Source organism: Mercenaria mercenaria, chromosome 3 (assembly GCF_021730395.1).
Source record: "Mercenaria mercenaria strain notata chromosome 3, MADL_Memer_1, whole genome shotgun sequence".
NCBI classification, from domain to species: Eukaryota; Metazoa; Mollusca; class Bivalvia; order Venerida; family Veneridae; genus Mercenaria; species Mercenaria mercenaria.
Window position 1 is genome coordinate 30000161 of NC_069363.1, and position 23487 is coordinate 30023647.

At 36.3% G+C, this 23487-nt stretch overlaps 1 protein-coding gene across 1 annotated transcript; it reads right to left on the bottom strand.

Moving 5' to 3' along the window:
* Nucleotides 1–427: 427 nt before the first annotated feature.
* Nucleotides 428–23408, bottom strand: LOC123525184 (mediator of RNA polymerase II transcription subunit 26-like). Its single transcript, XM_045304026.2, has 3 exons — nt 23193–23408; nt 12501–12575; nt 428–9468 (listed from the first exon to the last, which is right to left on the bottom strand). Exons 1-3 carry the CDS (start codon nt 23253–23255, stop codon nt 7687–7689), a joined length of 1920 nt encoding a protein of 639 aa, XP_045159961.1. The 5' UTR covers nt 23256–23408; the 3' UTR covers nt 428–7686.
* Between the last annotated feature and the right edge of the window lie 79 nt (nt 23409–23487).

The window sequence follows — 23487 nt, forward strand, 5'->3', positions numbered from 1 at the left end:
TAATATTACATACTAAATATCAAAGCCCTAGGACCTATGGATTTGGACAAAAATATTTGAAGTTTTTCCTTTCAGTTGCCATGGCAACCAGAGTTCTGTATGGAATTCAGTTCTTTGAACAATTTTTAAAGAAGACCATCCAAGGAACATCCCTGTGAAGTTTCATCAAAATTGGCCTGGTGGTTTAGGAGATGTTGTTTAAAAGGGAAGTAAGGACGGACGGACTGTGAGCGATCACAATAGCTCACTCCAAGCACTCAATTATTTATCTGCAAATGAAGCTGCTTAGCTGGGGGCACTTTCTAAACTTCTCCGAAGAAAACCAAAGGTGTACAAATAATTATCAATTTGTTAATAAGGATTTGTGTGACAAACTGTTCAAAGACTTTTCACTGCCAACAAAAATGGTTTCAAACAAAAACAGAACTCAATATTTTATAAGAATGTATTTAGCTGCATGACTGTACATACAAATGTTATAGAATTGCAAATGTCAACATTAAATAAATAACGTTTACATATAAACACATATATATCATTCAAGTGCAAGACTCTGCATCCTCTCAACAGAACGTGAAATCAAATGCTGTAACCACTAACAAAATGAAACATTGCAGGATAAAAAAACGAAGATTTCCCCCAATCTTCTACTGTTTCTTTTATAACAGAACATGCAACTACTGACTACATAATCTGACAAGAGTGCCAGACTGTCACAAAATACGCCCGTCTAAATATTCAGTTACCTATCATAAAGGTAATAATGTTGATGTTGTATGTCTTGTTAACTCTAAAAAAGAGTAAGAAGGAATCAAGGTATTTTTGAGGTTCCATGTGGGATGAAATTGACAATCAGATCAAAACTGTTTGAATGGACAAGGCTTATTTCACAGATTTCGAGTAATTCATGGGCCATAATCCAAGAGTGCCTGGGGCGATTTGGGTGGTTATCAAACTTGGCCAGAGATATTATGCCAACAAACATTGTCACCAAGTTTGGTGAAGATTGGATGAAAACTGTTCAACTGAGGGCAGACAAGGCTAAATTTGCAGTTTTCGAGTAATTTAAGGCCCATAATCCAGAAGTGCCAGAGGCAATTTGGCTGGTTATTGAATTTGGCCGAAATATTATGCCCACAAATATTGTCAGCAAGTTTGGTGAAGATCAGATGAAAACTGTTTGACTCAGACAGTGGACATGCTTTGGACGCCGGCCGCTGTTTTTTTAGTAATTCAAGGGCCATAATCCAGGAGTGCCTGTGGCGATTTGGCTGGTTATCAAACTTGGCCGAGATATTATGCCCACAAACATTGTCAGCAAGTTTAGTGAAGATCGGATCAAAAATGTTTGACAGAGAGCGGAAATGCTTTGGATGCCGCCCACCGTCATTTTTGATTAATTCAAGGGCCATAATCCAGGAGTGCCTGGGGCGATTGGGCTGGTTATCAAACTTGGCCGAGATATTATGCCCACAAACATTGTCAGCAAGTTTGAGGATCGGATGAAAACTGTTTGACTGAGCGGACATGCTTTGGACGCCAAACGCCACAGGTGTTCACATAAGACGGGCATGTAACGTCCCGCTCTTTCAGAGACAAGTGTATAAAAATGAAAGAGCACTGAGTGTAGTTTGTTACCCAAATTGTTTCCTTTAAACAAAACAGAAAGCAAGTTCCAGCTGACATGTTCGGTCATGCTCCAAATGTTTTTTTCCAAAAAGAAGGTAATTATCCTTTATGTAAACTGGATATACATGTACTAAAAGAAATTCCAGGTGGCCAAATAAACCCAAGTTCCTCTATGTATGACAATGGTTTATAATCCTGGATATATCCCCAGGCCTGTACTACCTCAACTGTTGGCCTCATTTTTCGTAAAATTCTTTCTTACTGTTGTTGACTGGAAACATTTTAATTCCTGACCTAATTGGTCAATACAATTGTACAGTGAACCTTGTACATGTGACTTAAAGACAATTCTGAAGAGAAAAAGATAGAAAACATGCAAATAAAAGCAATCCTGATTGGAAAAATTGTTGATAAACATTTTAGTCTTTAACACATGTTACAAAGAAAACCAGAACAATCTCTAAAAATACAAAGTCTAACCGAAAACCTCGACTATACAAACTTGCAAAGTAAAAACAAAAAAATTCCCCACATTAACAATGTTACTATTTCGTTTCCCGCATTTCATTACCTAGTTGTATGAAAATGTTAAGCCATCATACTGAACACAAATGAACACAACGATACTTATAAAAATTATTGCTAGAAATGCATAATGTTGCTGTAAAAAAAAAAAGATCTGCATAAGGAAGCAACAAATACATACAATGTACAAAAGAAACAACACTTTCACCCAAGAGCATACTATCACATTGTTTCAAAAAGCATAACATTTGTACTGTTTTATAACAAGAGGCAAAACTGGTCACAGCTTGCCCAGCTTGGATGATAAGATAGTAAATACAGTTTTCAAGGACAGTACATGTGCCATTTTACGCCATCAACTATTAACTCCACAAAATGGGTCTTATCTGGCTTTGAACTGCCAACTGGTCAAAATTACAGAGAAAATGGTAGCTGTAAATGTCCGGACACTTGCCTGTCATGTAAAAGTTAGTGACACTTTACACTTAAAATAGAACTTTTTCAGAGTCCAAAAATAAACCAACAACATAAAAAGTGACTTGTTCCACTGTACACTCATTCTAGTAAAATACTGGGTAAGATATTTATCTTAATGCTGTTGAAGTTTTAACTGAAAGTTGTCACTGTTCTGTCTTTTAGCAAGGGCTTAGAAAAATACATTTAACTTTTATCAATATCAACACGATTACTTCAAGACACTTCCTTTAAGACATAAGTTATGTATTCCTTTAATAAACTGGAATTTATATAGAAATTTTTCCAACAAGATTTTTAGAAAATAAATTGGGGAAAAAACTGTCACAGGACAGCAAAGCTCGACTATTTAAAAGCCTTGTCACTATGAATTTAAATACTGATAATGTCGACATAACCTAGTACTAATGGGACGATTTTGAATTATCTTACAAATGCTGATAACACACACAAAACAAGAGGGCCATGATGGCCCTATATCACTCACCTGTTATCATTGCACTTGAGGACAAGAAGGTCCTCAGAAAAAATATCTAAGTCCAAAGGACAGTAACAACAATGGGAAGAAATTTAACCAAAAAGAAAAAAAAAATTCTTAAAAGGTACAGATATGTCAAAATACACCTACAAATTGGAGGTACCATCCATGTTGTACCACAGAAAAGTGGTCTCGGTTTTTCCCTACGGCCAATAATAAAAAAGTTACTAAAAATAAGCTATTTATAGTAACGTAAAAGGGAAGTAATTAAAAAAAAACATTATTGTAAGCGAAGAAAAGAAGGATCTGCCAAATAAATCTGTTGACATAAATGAAATTTCAGATCAGTAACTTCATTAGTTACGGAGATATACCCATTTTAATTTGAAATAAAGGGAGGTAATTTGACATAAAATCAGTCCATAGTTATCTACCCTGATTGGCTCAGTCCAACTAATGACAATAATGAAATTTCAAGTAAGTACTATAAGTACTTACTGATATAAATCCATTTTGATTACAATCAGGGGAGGTAATCAGATATAAAATAACTGAACCTACGCTTGGATCTGATTTGTCATGGAATACAAGAATTATTGTTGTTGAAGTTATTTTGGAAGTTTGTATCAAATAAAACCATAAATGAAGTGTCTATATGGCTGCAAAAGCCAAAATAGCCAATTTTGAACCTTTAAGGGGCCATAACTCTGGAACCCATGAAGAAATCTGGCCAGTTGAAGAAAGGAACCAAGATCTTGTGGTGATACAAGTTGTGTGCAAGTTTGGTTAAAATCGAATCATAAATGAAGCTGCTATTGTGCAGACAAGGTCAAAATAGCTAATTTTGGCCCTTTCAGAGGCCATAACTCTGGAACCCATAATGGGATCTGGCCAGTTCAAGAAAGGAACCGAGACCTTATGGTGATACAAGTTGTGTGCCAGTTTGGTAAAAATCAAATCATAAATACACGGGTGGTAAACGCGCAATCCAATTCCCGCCGGAAATACGCTTAAAATGGGTTGCGCAACGTCCGGTGCTGGTGTTGCGCGTAAAAAAAGACGAAATTGAGGTATGTGAAGTTATGATTTTGCTTAGTATGAGACAAGAATAAATTTTCTCGAAAAAAGCAAAATGCTATTCAACACAAATATGAAAATACATCATAATGTGTAAAATATCTGGTTTGTAATTTATGATTCGGTTCTATTATCACAAAAACTCAGGCGACACGAAGGGTGAAAAAAGTATGAAATCAACAAAAATGGGAGTTTCTGACCTCATATGCCTAATTTGAGGACATCTGATGCTTTTTATGATAACTCAACTGTTATAAAGTAACGAATATCAAAATTATTTGCTTCAAATCCTGCTAACGGTGACATAATTGACAAAAAAAAATTATCGGGAATGGGGCTGCGCACCGGGAATGGAGCTGCTCGTATACATCATAATGTATATAATGTATACGCGCAACTCCATTCCCGGGGCGCAACCCATTCCCGATTATTTTTTGCCAATCTTTCCCCCAAAAGTAACATTTCATTAAAGTGTATGTAATATTCATGACTGTTTTACACGCGTTTGATCATTAGAAGTGTCACATTTCCAGAAAGAAGGCACAAGAGTTAGAAAATTTGCATTTTTCATGATTCCATGCTTAAAATGACAGCTCGAGCCAGCAGAGTTTTCGTGATAACAGGGCCGATTCTTAAATTAATAAGTTGGTATTTCACACATATGATCTTTATTCATTTTTGTGTCAAATAGCATTTTGCTTTTTTTCGAAACCACTCGTAAATGTGTCATTATTTACAAAAACAAAAACCCACCTACCTCGATTATGTATATATTGATGCACAACACCAGCACCGGAAGTCGCGCAACCCATTTTTAGCGTATTCCCAGTGGGAATTGGATTGCGCGTTTACCACCCGTGAAATAAAGCTGCTACTGTGCAGACAAGGTCAAAATAGCTAATTTTGGACCTTTCAGAGGCCATAACTCTGGAACCAATAATGGAATCTCGCCAGTTCAAGAAAGGAACCAAGATCTTATGGTGATACAAGTTGTATGCCAGTTTGGTTAAAATCAAATCATAAATGAAGCTGCTATTGTGCAGACAAGGTCAAAATAGCTAATATTGACCCTTTCAGGGGCCATAACTCTGGAACCCATAAAGGAATCTGGCCAGTTCAAGAAAGGAACCAAGATCTTATGGTGATACAAGTTGTGTGTCAGTTTGGTAAAAATCAAATCATAAACAAGAGCTGTCTCCATAGGATGACACATGCCCCCGATGGCACTTTGAATGAATAGTTATGGCCAATGTTAGAGTTTAGGACCTTTGACCTACGGACCTGGGTCTTGCACGCGACACGTCGTCTTACTGTGGTACACATCCATGCCCAATATTTTTAAAATCCAAGCATGAATGACAAAGATATGGACCGGACACGCCCATCAATGCACTATGTTGAAATATGACCTTTAACGTCTAAGTGTGACCTTGACCTTTGAGCTACGGACCTGGGTCTTGCGCACGACACGTCGTCTTACTGTGGTACACATTTATGCCAAGTTATTTGAAAATCCATCCATGGATGACAAAGATATGGACCGGACACGAATGCACTATCATGAAAAATGACCTTTAACGTCTAAGTGTGACCTTGACCTTTGAGCTACGGACCTGGGTCTTGCACGCGACACGTCGTCTTACTGTGGTACACATTCATGCCAAGTTATTTGAAAATCCATCCATGGATGACAAAGATATGGACCGGACACGCCCAACTATCATGAAAAATGACCTTTAACGTCTAAGTGTGACCTTGACCTTTGAGCTACGGACCTGGGTCTTTCGCGCGACACGTCGTCTTACTGTGGTACACATTCATGCCAAGTTATTTGAAAATCCATCCATCGATGACAAGATTATGGACCGGACACGAAAATTGCGGACAGACTGACAGACGGTTCAAAAACTATATGCCTCCCTTCGGGGGCATAATAAAGCTGCTACTATGCAGACAAGGTCAAAATAGCTGATTATGGCCCTTTCAGGGGCCATAACTCTGGAACCCATAAAGGAATCTGGCCAGTTCAAGAAAGGAACCAAGATCTTATAGTGATACAAGTTGTGTGCAAGTTTGGTAAAAATCTAATCATAAATAAAGTTGCTATTGTGCAGACAAGGTCAAAATAGCTAATTATGGCCCTTTCAGGGGCCATAACTCTGGAACCCATAATGGGATCTGGCCAGTTCAAGAAATTTATTTTATTTTGTTGGGTTTAACGTCGCATCGACACCATTTTAGGTCATATGGCGACTTTCCAGCTTTAATGGTGGAGGAAGACCCCAGGTGCCCCTCCGTGCATACTTTCATCATGAGCGGGCACCTGGGTAGAACCACTGACCTTCTGTAAGCCAGCTGGATGGCTTCCTCACGTGAAGAATTCTACGCCCCAAATGAGGTTTCGAACCCACATCGATGAGGGGCAAATGGTTTGAAGTCAACGACTCTAACCATTCAGCCACGGAGGCCCCGGCCAGTTCAAGAAAGGAACCGAGATCTTATGGTGATACAAGTTGTGTGCAAGTTTGGTTAAAATAAAATCATAAATGAAACCTCTATCGTGCAGACAAGAAATTGTGGACGGACAAGGGGCGATCACAAAAGCTCACCCTGTCACTACGTGACAGATGAGCTAAAAACTGACAAATGGGTGAGTGCAATAGCTCTCCCTATTCTTCTAATAGTTGTGCTAAAAATTAAACTGTCAATCCATTGTTAGAAAAAGTATAATTTGTCAAGACTTGGTTATGGCTTACAAAATTGGCTAGCTTTATTGTAATACTGCGTCTAAAAAACTTGGAAGATATAGGTGAAATAACCCCTGCATCTCCGTACGAGCCTATACGTTATATATCATTTGGTGGCATGAAAACTATTTAAATCATGAAACTGGCCTAATCTATTGTAGCAAACATGCATGTTGTTTGTAAGACATAATGGCACCTAAAATGGATTTCCTAAACAAAGACTTTTTAACAGACCTTAGACTGAGAACTATACAGTATTTATTTGAACTAGTTTAATAAAAACAAAATTTACTAAGGATAAAAAATTATATATAATTTTCATAGAATAAACATGTATGTACATTTTGTACCCTCAATTTCAAATACTCGGAAAACAAAAACAAAACTTATTTCACTAAATCAAACTAACTATCAATTCATATTTATTAATATAATGATTCGCAAAATCTCAAAACAACTTTGCGGTCATTACATATAGTGTGAAAAAATCCAAAACATAATACAGTAATAATGTAATGACTAACTTAGTAGTGCAAATTTGCAAACAGATAAATGAACAATATTTTCACCTTAAAAATCAGAGAGTAAAAAATGCACTTATAAATTTATAATAATACTCTGGTTGGAACAGTTTCACTGAAACCCAAAGTGATTTCTATCACGTAAATTATACTGCATGGACAAACTACATCTTTAAAACCTGACAATGAAAAATAACGCCATTTTAGAACACACAATTTTTTTGTTTGTAACAGATTAGTTATCAGTGATCACATAAGGTAGTATATGTAGAGGATCTGAGTTATAAGACTGAAAGGAAACAGTTTGTGTCCAGTCTCGCCAACTACCCCAGCTGTCATAGCAACCATTCATATCTGTCCAACGCTGTGTATGAAGTCTGGACACATCATCGTCAGTAATCTCTAACGGTTCAGGCATTTCATAAGAATCATCATCTAATGCAAAGTTTTCAATATCTAATGGTGGATATTTGCTGTAGATTTCCTCTAGAGTTAAGGGTTTATCCTGTTCACTGGATGTCCCTGGCACTGGTTCAGAGTTTGCATTTGGTTTCAATTCAGATTTGAGACCTTTTTCAGAGATCACAGATTTGGAATCAACACTAAGTGTTGCTGACTGGTCATTGAGATTACCATTTTTCACAAATGACTCTGTATTACCATCAAGATTATCCTCAAAACTGGTTGAGGCACTAGGGGACTCTGTACGAGGTAATTCGTATTTCAGAGGGCTTAGATCTTCTGGGCTGACCTGACTAACTGAACTTTCTAAGAATTTTTCAACCATTTCAGTTTTAGAAACTGGGGTACCTGGAGGAATTAGGTCATTTTTGGCACCTCTCTTGCGATGCATCCGAGGCTTTGCACCTTCGGGCACAATGGACTGGTAATCATCATCAGCCTCCTTCTGAATTAAATTATCTTTAATTTGCCTGACAGTGTCTCTACCTACAGAAAGGTTATTTTTTGCTTGTAACTGTTGCATAAGTTCAGCAGTGCTTTTCACTTTTGGTGTAAGGCTCACTGCTCTTGATGGTGTTTCCAAGTCTGTGCGAATACCAAGTTTCACTTGTCGTTTATCACACAAACTTTTAGCACTAGAAACAGATCCATTTTGAGGTTTTATTTGATCACCAGGGGTTTGAGGTTTCACTTTAGGAGGTCTACCTCTTCCCCTTTTCTTAGGTGTTTCAACAACCCCGTTTATAGGTGGGGCTGGTGGAGAAGTTTTATTAAATCGGATTGTAGTTTTTAGTCCTTTTGTTTCAATGGAATGAGTTGGTGTTAATATTTCTTCACCGTTTTGCTGAACTCTAGACACAACCATGCCATTTGGCCCTGGACTTGTTTTAAACTGAGAAGGCAAATTGCTAGTTGACTGAACTATCCTTAAATCAGTGTCAGGAGGCTTCTTTGAAAAACTATCACTTGAACGAGTTCTTTTTAATTTTGAAGAGTCTGAAGGGCAAGGCTTAGCCTTTTTTTGAGATGATGATAAATGTTGAGTTATATCACTACTGGCAACAGTACTGGATGCACGGCTGCCCTGACTGCATGCACTGTCTGGTGTACCAGGCCTAGAACTGGAAACACTTGGTGATATGCACAAACGTTTAGCACTAGATGCTAGCTGTGGAGAAGAGTTGGATCTCTTGGCTGCTTGCTGAAATGTTAGTTTGTTGTTCACATTTGGTAATGATGGCGCATTATGTTTGTTAGATATCTGTCCTTGAGAAAGACTAGACTTCACACTGTTCGGCGAAACAAGTTTATTTACATCAGCCGAGGAGGCAGACTTGCCTATGTGTGCACCTGCAGGGCTTATTGGGGGTCTGTTCGGAGCCTGCAGTCTACCTTGAACAGACCCTTTATTTATCCCTTCTCCATTAACTGTAGTTTCTGACTCAGGAATGAGCACTTTCTGCCAACTACGGACCAACTCCTTCGCACGCTTGCCCAGCTGCTTATTTGTGATTTTCTTTCTGACATCATTGACAAGCCGTCCAATTCTCGTCTCCTAAAATGCAGTTCAAAGAAAAACCATATTAATAGTAAGCAATAATACAAGTGTATGCAACGCCTTAGAAGTTATTTGGTAATATGCAGCTTCCACATTCTCACATCAAAATGAAATAGTGATTTTTCCCTCATCATTTAAAGATGCATAATTATGTATGCATTCTTTAAAATTAGATACACTGCTTTCCCATTACCAACTGAAAATAATCCAAGGAAATTAACTTTAACCAGTGGCCCAAAATCATATAAACACGTTAAATGGCTTTTATCAACTTAAGATAATATGACTGGGTGTCGTATAGCACACATTTTTTAAGAATTTGGATGAAAAAAGGTTATGTGGATACATTTATTGTTTTTTACCTTTAGCCCGATACTTGTGCAAATTAATTCAACCGTTTTCTGATCCAATAGGATCCTGTAACAGTAACATTAATTACCTAAACTTTAAATTGATGTAGTTAGCATGCTTACAATTGTTCCAGACAAGACAATATATTCTAAATAACTGAACCTGAAACCAAACATTTACTAACCAGCATGCTTTTCCTTCATTATGATAAAATTTACAAAATAATTATTAAGCAGGGCCTCCGCTGCCGATCGCCAATGTCGCCATTTGCGATAATTTTAAGAATTTGGCGCTAAATTTTGCGAACTGGCGAAAATAAGTGGCGCATAGTTTTTTTTCCTCGGCATTTGTTTTTTCCGTAGTGATATAAGCGGCCCAAGAATTGGTTCCCGATACACGTGTTTACCTAGACGCTGGTAGTGAATAAAATCGATAACCAGTCTAGGCGGTGTATTTGACAATTCGACTATTGAAGTTGGTTGACACTTTGAGAAGATAATTGCGTAATAATGTGTGAATTGAAGATTAATCAGTAATAAAAACATCTGCCAGCTTGTATGTTTGACCTCTGTCGAGAATTCACCAAAATTAACGCCGATTACGGTGTACTTTATGTGTTGCGATTTTTTACAAAAAAAGATTGTCATGTTTGTGGCATGCAGTTGTATGACTGACGAATTTTAAATAAGTACGAAAGACACATTTAATTTGTTACTTTTTTGCAAGATAATTTTTGATTCCTCAGTTTTCATAAAAGATTTTAACGATGGATCCGAAAATTAAAACACATCGGCCTCAATTTGCATCCTGGACCTGGTTAATTTCTTTGAAATTGAAATGTTCAGAAACTGGAAGATATCACTTGCTACCATGGCTTCTTAAAAATCATTAGAAGAGGGCTCAACTCGACCTTTTAGAATAAAAAAAAATCCGAATTTTCCTTTCCGAAAATAAATGAGTCCTGAAATATTGATAATTCTGACATGGATAGATATGATTCTTAAATTAGAGAATGATTTGTGTCATTTTTTATCCAACTACAAATTGAATTTACTTCTACAATAAACTAATACACCTTCAAAAGTTGTTATTATTCCTAATGAAATTATTTACAATATTTTATTTCTCTATGCACACTATGACAGCCAACTAAAAGAAATAAAAGTGGCTCAGAACTTTGGCTCAAAAATGGCTCTAAAGTGGCTCCAACTTTTTCAAATTGGCGAAAAGGTTGGCGACAAGTATGAAAAACCCAGAGGAGGCCCTGATTAAGTATATGTCAGATGCACCAGATTAATAGTTGTAATATTTCCTTTTTATGCCACTCCAGAAAACCTGCTATGGTATTATATAATCATGTAAACAATTTTTTGTGCATGGTCCTCAGCCACCTCATAATCCTCCCTATTAAGTTTCACGAACCTAGGCCCAAGTGTTCTCAAGTTATCGTCCGGAAATGGTTTGTTTCAGGTCACTGTGACTTTGACCTTCGACCTACTTACCTCAAAATCAATAGGGGTCATCTGCTGGTCATGACCAACCCCCCTACCAACTTTCATGATCCTAGGCCTACGTGTTCTCAAGTTATCATCCGGCAACTGTTTTAACTGTTCCGGGTCATTGCCACCTTGACCCTTGACCTACTAACCTCAAAGTTGAACCTGACCTGTATTTTATGATGTTACACCTGTGTACCAAAATTTATGATCCTAGGCCCAAGCACTCTCAAGTTATCATCCGGAAACTGTTTAACTATTCCGGGTCATTGTGACCTTGACCTTTAACCTGCTAACCTCAAAGTCGAACTTGACCTGTATTTATGATGTTACACCAGTGTACCAAAATTTATGATCCTAGGCCCAAGCGTTCTCAAGTTACCATCCGGAAACCGTTTAACTATTCCGGGTCATTGCGACCTTGACCTGCTAACCTCAAAGTTGAACTTGACCTGTATTTATGATGTTACACCGGTGTACCAAAATTTATGATCCTAGTCCCAAGCATTCTCAAGTTATCATCCGGAAACCGTTTAACTATTCCGGGTCATTGCGACCTTGACCTTTGACCTTCTGGCCTCAAAGTCAAACTTGACCTGTATTTGATAATGTTACACCTGTGTACCAAAACTTATTTAAATCTGTCAAGCCTTTCATGAGTTATTGTCCGGAAACCATGAGGGAGAGGAACTATATAAGTTTTCTTTGGTTCTAATCCCTTTCATATTTGTGTTATATATATAAATATATATATATATGTATGTATACCTGTAAAAGTTTGATTTGATGTTATTTCAGAAATAAATATGATTAAACTAAACCATGAAAACCAACGGACCAACCGACAGGCTCACTCCTATATCCATTTTTGTGGGGGTATAATAAACGTTTTTAGAGCCATGGTGACTATACAGTCCATCATCTCATCATATGACAATGCTTGATGCATGGTGCGTCATCTCCAATATAAAGACAGACTAGGTAGAAAGAACCACTGATCTCCCTAAAACCAGCTACATGGCTTCCACACAACCCTAAGGTTCTCGAACAAGTCTTATGTGACTTGTATGGTGACAAACTGCTTTGCCATACAGCAATGAGAAGAATATGTAATAAAGACACACTGTATTCTTGCATTTGAAAAAAGCCAATATATGTAAAGAATTGAATGTAGTTGATTACCTCCAATATTTCCCGAGTGATGGGATATCTTTCCAACAAGGTGATAACCTCCAACAGTTTGGGCATGTCAACCACCTGAAATAATGTATGTAAATATCATAACAAAGCAGTATTTGGGCTGTAGATCGTCAGGCATGTAGTGATCTGAACCAGTCTACAAGTCAAAGCCAACGATTTACAGATTGAACCACGATCTCATTTCATTACAAGGACACAATCAACTTAATCAAGACTGAACTGGTCATAATTTTCAGATTTAACTTGTGGATATCCCAGTACTTGGACACTCGCTACAGCTCTACAAAATTTTAATATATGTACAATTTGTGAAAGGACATCGAAGGCATCACATATAACTGTTACAATTGCTGTCTAGATAGGAAACTATAACCACAAGATGCTTTTTGTTAACTTTAAAAATTTATAGCAAATTTACTGGTAAGTTTTAAAGACCTACAAAGATTTCTTTGGTACCCTAATTATGAACAACAATATACCACCAGTCCAAAAATAATTAATGTATTTTCATGAGAAAACCTTGCTAGAGTAGTACAGACTCGTATGAGATTAACAAAGTGAATATCTCTCAGCATGTATCATTTGTTTTTTGCTTGTTTTACAGTCACACTGACACAACTTTTCCAGTTTTTGAGGGTAGAGGAAGACTCTAGGTGCTCCTCCAGGTATTATTAAAGGCAAGTCAGGCACCTGTGTAGAACCATCAACCTTCTGTAAGACTTAGTGTTAGCTTGCAGGATAGTTCCTAATATGGAAAATTCTACAAAACTAGTGAGGTTTCCAACCCACAGGCATCCTAGCAGGCCTGAACAAAAATAAAGGTTTTTATAAAGGCTCCAATCTATCGAAATAAAGGCCTTTTAGTGTAAAATATTAAAAAATAAAGAGTAAATAAAGGCTATTTTTGTCGGAATTCTCGATGAAAACACATAATATATATAGGTATTTACTAAAAAAAAGTTAATTTATATATGGAAACCCACACTCTAAAACCACAGATATCAGAAATAGGCATGTTTGATATTAAAAGGGGGGAAGAAATACAGTAGTATAACCATTACTTGCTTTAAACTGGCATGGCAAGCAGTCTGAACAAAAATATAGGTTTTGAGTGAAAATTACAGGCTATTTGGCCGTTTTAAAGGTTTTTTCAGAAGATTTAAAGGTTTTAAAGGTTTGCTCTGAAATTAAAGGTTTTTAAAGGTTTTAAAGGTTTCACTAGGAGGCCTGAACCCATAATAGTGATGGCAAAGATTTGCAATCAAGACTAACCACTTGGCAAAGAAGGCCCCTCTCGGCTTATATCAATCATGCATCTCACAGAAAGCTAAATATTTTAGACTGGTGTAGTATTTTCAAAGAGTTCATCATTTAAACAAGAGGACCATGATGGTCCTGAATCGCTCACCTCTTCCCACATGACCCAGTTTTGAGTATGACGTCGTTTTTTCTATTATCTGACATAGTGACCTAGTTTTTGAGCTCATATGACCCAGTTTTGAACTTGACCTAGATATTATCAAGATAAAAATTCTGACCAATTTTCATGAAGATCCATTGAAAAATATGGTCTCTAGAGAGGTCACAAGGTTTTTCTATTATTTGACCTATTGACCTAGTTTTCGAAGGTATGTGACCCTGTTTTGAACTTTACCTAGATATCATCAAGGTGAACATTCTCACTAATTTTCATGAAGATCTCATGAAAAATATGGCCTCTAGAGAGGTCACAAGGTTTTTCAATTTTTATACCTACTGGCCTAGATTTTGACCGCACGTGACCCAGTTTCGAAACTGACCTAGATATCATCAAGGTGAAAATTCAGATCAATTTTCATGAAGATCCATTGAAAAATATGGCCTCTAGAGAAGTCAAAAGATTTTAATAATTTTAGACCTACTGACCTAGTTTTTGACCGCAGTTGACCCAGTTTCAAACATGACCTAGATATCATCAAGATGAACATTTAGACCAACTTTCATACAGATCCCATGAAAAGTATGGCCTCTAGAGAGGTCACAAGGTTTTTTTATTATTTGACCTACTGACCTAGTTTTTTTAAGGCACGTGACCCAGTTTCAAATTTGACTGATATCATCAAGGTGAACATTCGACCATTTTATGGAGATCCATTCACAAGATGGCCTCTAAGAGAGTCACAAGGTTTTCTATTTAATCTACTGCCTTATGTTTGACCGCACATGACCTGTTTCGAACTTGACCTAGATATCATCAGATGAACATTCGACCATTTTCATACAGACTCCCATGAAAAATATGGCCATTTAGAGAGTTACGAAAGGTTTTTCTATTATTTATACTGACCTAGTTTTTGGAAAGGCACGTGACCCATTCAACTGTACCTAGATTCTTCTAAGATGAACTATAACCAATTTTCTTTAGACCATTAAAAATATGCTCTAGAGATGTCACATGGTTTTTAGATAAAGATTCTATGGACCTATTTTGAAGCAACGTTGACCCACTTTCAAACTTGACCTAATATTTCAGGAACATTTGCCAAGTTTCATGTAAGATTCATGAATATTGCCTCTAGAGATCACAAGTTTTTTCTATTTTTAAACCTACACTCTAGTTTTTGACCGCACGGGGACCCAGTTTCGAACTGACCTAGTATTCATCAAGAGCAACATTCAGACCAAACTTCATACAGATCATGAAAAATAGGCCTTTAGGAGAGTTTCACAAAATGTGTTTCTACTATTGACCTAACTAAACCTAGTTTTTGATGGCACGTGACTCCATTTCGAATTGACCTAGACTTCTCAGTGTGAACTTTGACCAAATTTCATGAAGATACTTATGTAATTTTGGCCTCTAGAGAGTACACAAGTTTTTCTATTTTTAAATATGACCTTAGTTTTTGAACACGTAACCCAGTTCAAAATTTGACCTAGGATATTCATCAAGGTGAACAATCTGACCAATTTTTTAATGAATCAACTGTGTAACTATAGGCTATAGAGAGTTTCAAAAGGTTTTTCCTATTTTAGACTATGTCGAGATTTGAAGGTTAACAGTTTCGAACTTGACCTAGATATCATCAAGATAAAAGTTTCTACAATTTCATAGAGTCCATGAAAAATGTGACTCTGAGGGTCACAAGCAAAAGTTTACGGACGCACGCACAGACGGCACCCACGGACATGACAACAGCGCGACTCACAAAAGCTAAACTTGTACTTGTGACAGGTTACTAAAAACTTGTGTAATATGAGTTAAAGAAGTTTGTTTTTTAAATTTAGCTGAAGATGCCACAAGTTAACATTGTATAACCTAGTTTTTCGATTCTAATTTTGTCTGGGTAGAAAAAACAGCAGACTGAGAATCTGCGAAGAAAAATTATATGTGAAATTAAGACAATAATTTTACCTTTCTATTCATTGATTTAGCCAGTTATTGGAAACAAGAGCAGCCTGAATTTATATGATTTCTAAGTTTATAAGACAAGAGTAATACTACATGTCCATTCAAAAGAAATGTCTATGTGTCAAGCAACTACATGCCTGTCACCATTCTAGGCAACCAATAATATATTTACAAAAACCGGCACATGTATTAAAAGACAGTATTACAATATCATAGCTGCGAGTCCAAACATGCCAGTTCTGGCAAATTAGTACTGTGTCTGTTCATATGAAACTCTGATCATGAATGTCTATACTGGTTGGGAAGCATTTTCCGGACACATTTTCATATTTTGGCTCCATTATTCCCTATAAAAATATTTGACATAAATGAAGCCCACACTGCACAAACTTCAGCTCCTTCCACATCTGATGTTGTAATCAGCATCGTGTTGTGACGTATAATATGGGTTCTATGGGGCCTCAACGGAGTCACTAAAATAAGTTATTTTCCCCTGTCAGGTAAACCAGTATCCGGACAAATATTTTGACCGTGTTTTGCTGTTAATTTGATATCAAAATAAGTAATTAAACTATTTCTACACATTTCTTTAACATTCATCTCTTCAAATTTGCGCATGAAACATAACCCGGCGTTCAATAGCAGCTAGGAAAGCAAACCGAGGTTGACTATAAAAACTTGAATTTCGTCTTATACGAATTCTTGGTAATTCCAATAGATACAGAATAAAATCAGTGCAAAAATCGACTGCCCTGCATCTTACGCAACTTTTAGCGTGAAATTAAAAGAAGAACATGTTATCAGCAGACACTCATTATGTAGTTTGATTATTTCTTCCCCACTTGATACCTTGGCATGTGTGAACTACTGCGCATGCGCAATGCTATCTTCATGCCCCGTTAAGACAGAAAGTTGTTTTGTAAACGCAGGTGAGATATCATCAAAAACCCAAACATTATACAGCCTTATAAAAGAGTGGTTTGTTGTAGACATGAAGAACAAACATCTTAATGATCTAGATGAAACAATTACATGAATAACAAAGAAATAAAGCGGATATTACATGTGTCCGGAAACTGGTCCTGTCCGGAAAAAATTCCCAACCAGTATATGAAATTTTTTTTTTTGTTAAAAGAAGAATATCTTTCTAAAAATTCTTGTTTATTATGATTATGTTTGACAGGGAAATAAACTAATGCTCGCCCAGTCTCCCACTATGACAGTTTCAAGCTGGGCGAGTCATTCTTCCGAAACAATCATCCAGCCGGCGGGCTGCTATGTAATATTATTGGGATTTCCTATTAGTTTGTTTTCAGACTTGATCTTTTATGCTTGATATGGTCGACCAATTAAAATTTTCAACATATACTAAGCTCGATCGGCATACATGATACAAATTTACATTACATCTGAAGGCTGTGCCCATGTAAAAAAATATATTATATCCAAAGTTGTGGTGTTACTTTGAAACTGAATGCAAAGTATCAAAATCAGATCGCTGTGATAAACAACAATATGTGAAATCAAAGTTGCAATATTCCTTGAAAACTAGAACAATTTCATTAATTTGTGGTCTGTGTTCAAATATGTCTTCACATATGAAACAAGTGTCCCAGTGATGCAGCTTCTGTTCTTGACATAAGGTAATTATGCATTTCTAAATTCTATTTCAACATTGATGTCCTAAACAGAAACGGCATAAATAATTTGTTTGCTGATACGACAAAATAGGATTGTAGCACATTTATGTATCATTCAAAAATAAAGTATGAATTCAAAATAGCTTAATATTGTTTGTCATGTAGTTGGGCCTGCAAGTTTCAGACTGGGCCCCTTAACTTTTGAAGTAGTCCAAATAATAGGACGTTTTGGGACAGCGTGATACTTCTGACTGTTGCTGTTCCGTCACATCCAAATTTCTGTTAGGAAATCCCCAATGAAATCCATTGAGAACATTTTCTGGTACATGTACAATGTATAAATTTGTAACGATTACATCTCTGAAAATGAATTTATGTTGACATTAAAGCATAAAATTGCCTCGCTGACGATTTTTGAATGTGTATTTTGTGTTTTGTTTCTGCAATTTTGTGTCATCAGCAGTCCTCTATCTTATTGAAACCGGTGTTTGGGTAGATACTACATACCTCCTCGCACATGTTTACACATATTTCCAAAGATTTATGTCTCTTTTTTTAAAATTATGGATTATATTCAACCCATTTGAAGTTTCTACATGAATATTAATGTTTAATTTATTGGAGTTTGACCAGTGTTTTATGACTTTTATGGATTTTTAACGTCTTCATTTTCCTAACAGTAAAATGCAGATACAAGTAAGGCTTAGAGGGATGAACTATAAAATAACAGATTATAAAATATGTCATCCCGATAAGCCAAATAAATAAGGCTACTTTTGAAGTTATAAGCCTAGCCAGCTAAATGCTCAAGAATGTTAATTTATATCCAGAGTTTCAGAAATCCCATGTCCGGAGCCCGGGGGCTACCATAAAATTCTGTCAGGCTACTAATTTTTTTCAGAGTGTGTCCGCCGTGCTACCTTGTAACTCTGTATCGCGCAGGGGTGTGGAATTCCTATGTCCAACTTGTCCGACTCGAGACTTTTGACTGCGGACAAGTGAGTTTTCCCATTCCGTTTGTCCGCGGACAAGCACAAATTTTCTGGTTTGAAATGAAAAAGGAAAGAATAATTTAGGAATGCTGAACAGTACTTCAAGTTTATGGAGTTTATAGAAGAATTTAATGAACGAAACGGATGTTTCACCTGCCAAGGGCCTCTCGATTTTTCTCCCGTTTTGGGAAAACCATACTGTGTCTAAATTTAGCAGCTCTTTCTCTGTGTTCTGATTGGTTCCCTGTCATGATCTCGTGTGATTTTGCACACGGTAACTTGTCGAATAGAAACCGGAAACGTAACATTATCAACATTTTTGGACAAGTTTGTTCATGTTACAACTTTCTCCCAACAAAAATGAAGTAAATAGTCAAAGCAAAAGAGCTTGCTATAGAGTCGGAAGTTTATGTTGTTTTTTAAAGTAAAGTGTCATTTCTCACATGAATAAGAGTCTAGTATTTGTGAATCTTCGACAGCTCGCGACAAACAAGTAAAGTGTCGAGGTTATTTTTTAAACAGTACATGTATTACATTTGTTATTCGTTTGTATACTGTAATTATGTCAATAAGAATATTTGATGCAAAATATGACAATTGGATAAGTTTTGACTGCAGCAAGTAGATTTTATTTTTGTCGTGGACAAGTTGAAAATTTGGATCCACACCCCTGTTGGTAGCGGAATCAATAATTAGTTTCAAATAACTTAATTATAGTTGTCTTTATCCCCTTGGTTATCGAGATATACAGCCAGAAGGCTTAACTTTCTCTTTGTGTAACGAAACAATAACCGTTTGTCATAACCTGCATCAACATGTTAAAAAATGCTCGGAGAATTTGAGTCAACATGTTAATAGTCGCTATCGTATAATGTTCACAACATAAAAACAGCTAAAATTAGTCATTTTCCGCACCGCAGTGTACTTTCATTCGCTGACTCAAATATTTATACGAGTGATCAGAACGAACAGCATGTTGAATTTTGAAGGCAGTTTGTGTATACACCGATTATGCTTTCAGTTTAAATACTGCATAAATGCAAAAAAATTACACTGGATTTAGCAAAAATAGCAGTTAGGAATTTCAGAAAAAATAATTCAGATAATTGAGACACATGCAGAAACTGGAGATCATGTACACAGTACATTGCCTTTTATTAAGTAGACTTTATAGATGTAGAATCAGACAGAATTATGTAACTTTAACAATTTTGAGAAAAGTGAAATTCCTACTGCTCAAGGAACTTGCAAGTCTATAAAATTGATTGGCGTTCCTTTTATATTGACATGTTGCAATAATTTTCAGTTTAAATACATGTAGTTTTATCATTTAAAATCAAAAAGGAGAAAAAGAAGTAATGATAAAATTTTGCTATTTAAGCGAACAAAATTTACAACAATGTTCGTATAGCTAAAATTTTGAAACCCTATCTATGTAATCATTCCATCCAACTGTAGTATAGAAGCACATAGTAAATAAACAGAAATGGTCATTGCCAAATTAACTTAAATGTTTGGGCTACCAGACAAAAATTTTGGTAGCCCAATGGGCTACCAATAAATTTGCAGATTTCTGAAACCCCGATATCCTTGCTTTAAAAAACCAGGGCTCGACACTAACGCTGGTCCGCTGGTCCGAGACCAGTGCTTTTCAGGGAGGACCACTAACTTCTCGAATCTGTGTGGTCCGATGGACCACCGAAAATTACAAACAAGTCATTTTTAAAATAAATTAATAAACATTGAATTGTTCGCGGTACTGCAGTTTAAAAATAGAATTTGGTTTTCCCCGTGTTTATTTTTTCTTGAAATTTGGAATGTCCGGATGTAACGCTGGTACTAAAACCCGGGAACGGAACACGGTAACTTATCTATCTGCTTGAACTATTCATTTACGAACTATTAAGGTATCAGTACAGTATCCAGCGTTCGGTAGACCCGAGGTTCCGGATTTTGACCCGCGAAAATCGAGAAAATCTCGTATCTGACCCGCACAGAAAATGTCCCATGCGTTGGCGTGACCCGCGGAAATTTTCTTTCATGCGTCTCGAGTTCGAAAGTTCTGCCCCTGTGCCAATCAAAATCCCAGTGAATTTAAATATTGTTTGCCGCCATAAGCGGAAGTATGGCAGTAGGCAGAGCATCGTATATTAATTAGCTACTGACATATGTCCATTACACCATGCGCCGACTGACACGTTGTCATCTCGCGGTTTGTATTTAGTACAATTATAATGCCCGTGATTATCACAAATGTTTATTGATCAAAAAGTTAAAAGTTAATTGATAACAAAGCAGCCTATTATCGTGTTTGTACAACTTGTTAATTAGCGGTATACAGCTTATGCTGTATTGTTATGTCTTGCCAATTATTACTGAACAACAAATTCATTAAAATCATTTATTTTATGCGCTTGACACGTTTATGTAAGCCGATCGGCCGTTACGATCTATAGCATTTTATTTAATTTATTATCATTACCGAGGCTTTGTTTGGGCAAAAACAAATAAAAATGCTTTTAATAAGCAGAAATTATAAGTATTCAATAGGTATTATGAAAAAAATAAGAAATTTATAACATGTATTTTATCAAGATCTTAATGTACTTTCGTTTTCCAAATTTGTCACCCGTTTTCACGGCCGTGATTTTCGGACATTTTTAACGAGATTTTCTAGTGCAATCTTCATGAAAAGTCAATAAAAAGTTTGCATTTAAGAAAAAATGACAACTGTTGCAAAAAAAGCTCTTATTTTGAAGCTAAACCCCACCCACTTAAAATATGAATTGCTGAAAAAATCTTCTTTATTGACATCTTTATTTTAAATTTGATTTTCGAAATTATTTGATAATTAAATGGCAGATGTTTATCAAAATAATAATATAAAAATCACATGTTTTGCAGTGTTTGTAAAAAGTACTCCATGGAAGAAGAGGGGGTCTCATATGTTACTGGTTCTGTCAACTTAAAAAAAAACAACATCTATCTTGGTAGGACCACCTGAAATTCTGTCGGACCATCAGTTTGCAAAAGCTGCTGGTCCTTCGGACCATTACTGTAAAAAAGTTAGTGTCTAGCCCTGAAAACAATGCATCACATTCAAACAGAAGTTTCTATTGTTTCTCATTACTTTCTGTTCATCAAATGCAACTTAACACTTCATATTGCCATTGTCGTAGAAACTTCCGACCTCAATTCTGTCCTTTCTGTACAGATTAACATGTAACAATAATTCTGAAACACTTAACGACGACAGAAACTTATTGAAGCAGCCAAGTATTTATACAAATATTGGCAAAATGTTCTCAACAATGTATTATTTTTCGTTACAATTTACTTAAATCATAATTCTAACCAACCCGATTCATTTTCCTATTAAACAAAGAAGGCTGAAAATTGTGTGTTATTATATAACAATTTATTTTTTTGATGCCGAACCGCATAGTGGCGCGCTGGAAAAGAAACCAACAGAAAACAGGCAAATATTTAATGAATGTCGTCAAGGATGTAAGCCCAACTTTAAAATCCTTGGTAACGCGTTAGTATCGAAATATTATATCTCATTTAGCGATTTGCTCATTGTTTGCCGTCCAGCCTGTGCCATAGTTATATAATTTCTTCATATCTGATCTCCAAACAATGATTTAATTTAGTGACAAATCACAAAATGAGATATATTATTTCTTAACCAAATCAAAGAAGTATAAAATACACAGAATGGCAACAGAAAATAATCTTGTGTAAGCTCGTGTCAGCGCGTTATCTTATTGAAGCGTTTGCTGAGTTGGCTTGTGATCAAATTAACAGATGCTTATTAAATTATTACACTGGCAATACGGCCGGCACGTAATAAACCGAACTGGGTCCAAATTTCAAACGACAACTGCTGTTCGCTCAGACTTCCAATCATAAATTCATTCCTTCCTCATGTAGAAACTACCAATAACATTAAAAAACACCATTATCATTATAAACAAATGATCCGATAGAAAGTTTTTCACGACACAAATTTCTATCCTTCTGCTGTCTGATTCATACACCGGTAAAACGAGATCTCATTCAGTTCCCATGTGATGTTGGTGAGATTTGCTCTGTATGCCTGTCAAGTTGCTGATTTATTAATTTTTATAGCTCTTTGATCAAATTGATTACCAGATGCCTAAAAAGCTGGGTAAGTGTCTCATAACCGGATGTCAAGAACCCAGGACAGGCAGACAGGTATGTTCTTATTTTTAGACTCTACATACACATTTCTATATACATGTTTTTTTGTCTGTAAAATCATAAATATCCTAGACAAGTTCTACATTAAATTTTATTGTACAAAAATATTCCAAACGATATAATGGAGCACCCTGGTGACTGAATCAACCACATAAAAATAAGCTAAATAATTATTACATAAATTTTTTAATACTTTTGTTCAACTAAGGCTTGAAATGCAACCTATGGCGCAAAATACCGATTGAAAAATTCTTAACATATATTCTTAACACATCCAAGTTTCTACTGTAACACTTAAATCTGTATAAATTGCTTATTTATGCCAGAACAAAAAAAATCCGACATGACACTAGACATGTCGGCCAACATGGGCAACTGAAGACTGGATAAAAAACTAGATTTTTCGTGATTCTCTGCAGATTCTTACATTATTATCGCTATCTATGCTCTCTAGCAATCTTTCTTTTAACTGGGAAGGACTGTACTGCATCAGTGCGACCAGAAACACCGGAATTTAGGCATATGTGCCGTTTTGGTGTCCGATCCTCTCCCACCAGTATGGCGGACATCCATAAATTGAACAATTTTGTGCAGCGCAGTGGCATCTGGGAAACCTCTCCAATAGCGTGACGTAGACTGGCGAAGATAGCCCGAATGAGCGTCGCGCGCAGCGGGTACCGTATTACCGACTGCACTTTCAAAGGGAAGTAATCGATGTAAAT

What these genes read in the sequence shown, in the direction of transcription:
- LOC123525184 (XM_045304026.2), bottom strand. Translation starts at nt 23,255, where the DNA reads ATGCAGTACAGTCCTTCCCAGTTAAAAGAAAGATTGCTAGAGAGCATA. An exon ending in GCATAGATAGCGATAATAAT is followed by an intron (nt 12,576 to 23,192) that starts GTAAGAATCTGC and finishes ACATTATTTCAG; the next exon opens with GTGGTTGACATGCCCAAACT. An exon ending in TCACTCGGGAAATATTGGAG is followed by an intron (nt 9,469 to 12,500) that starts GTAATCAACTAC and finishes ACTGCATTTTAG; the next exon opens with GAGACGAGAATTGGACGGCT.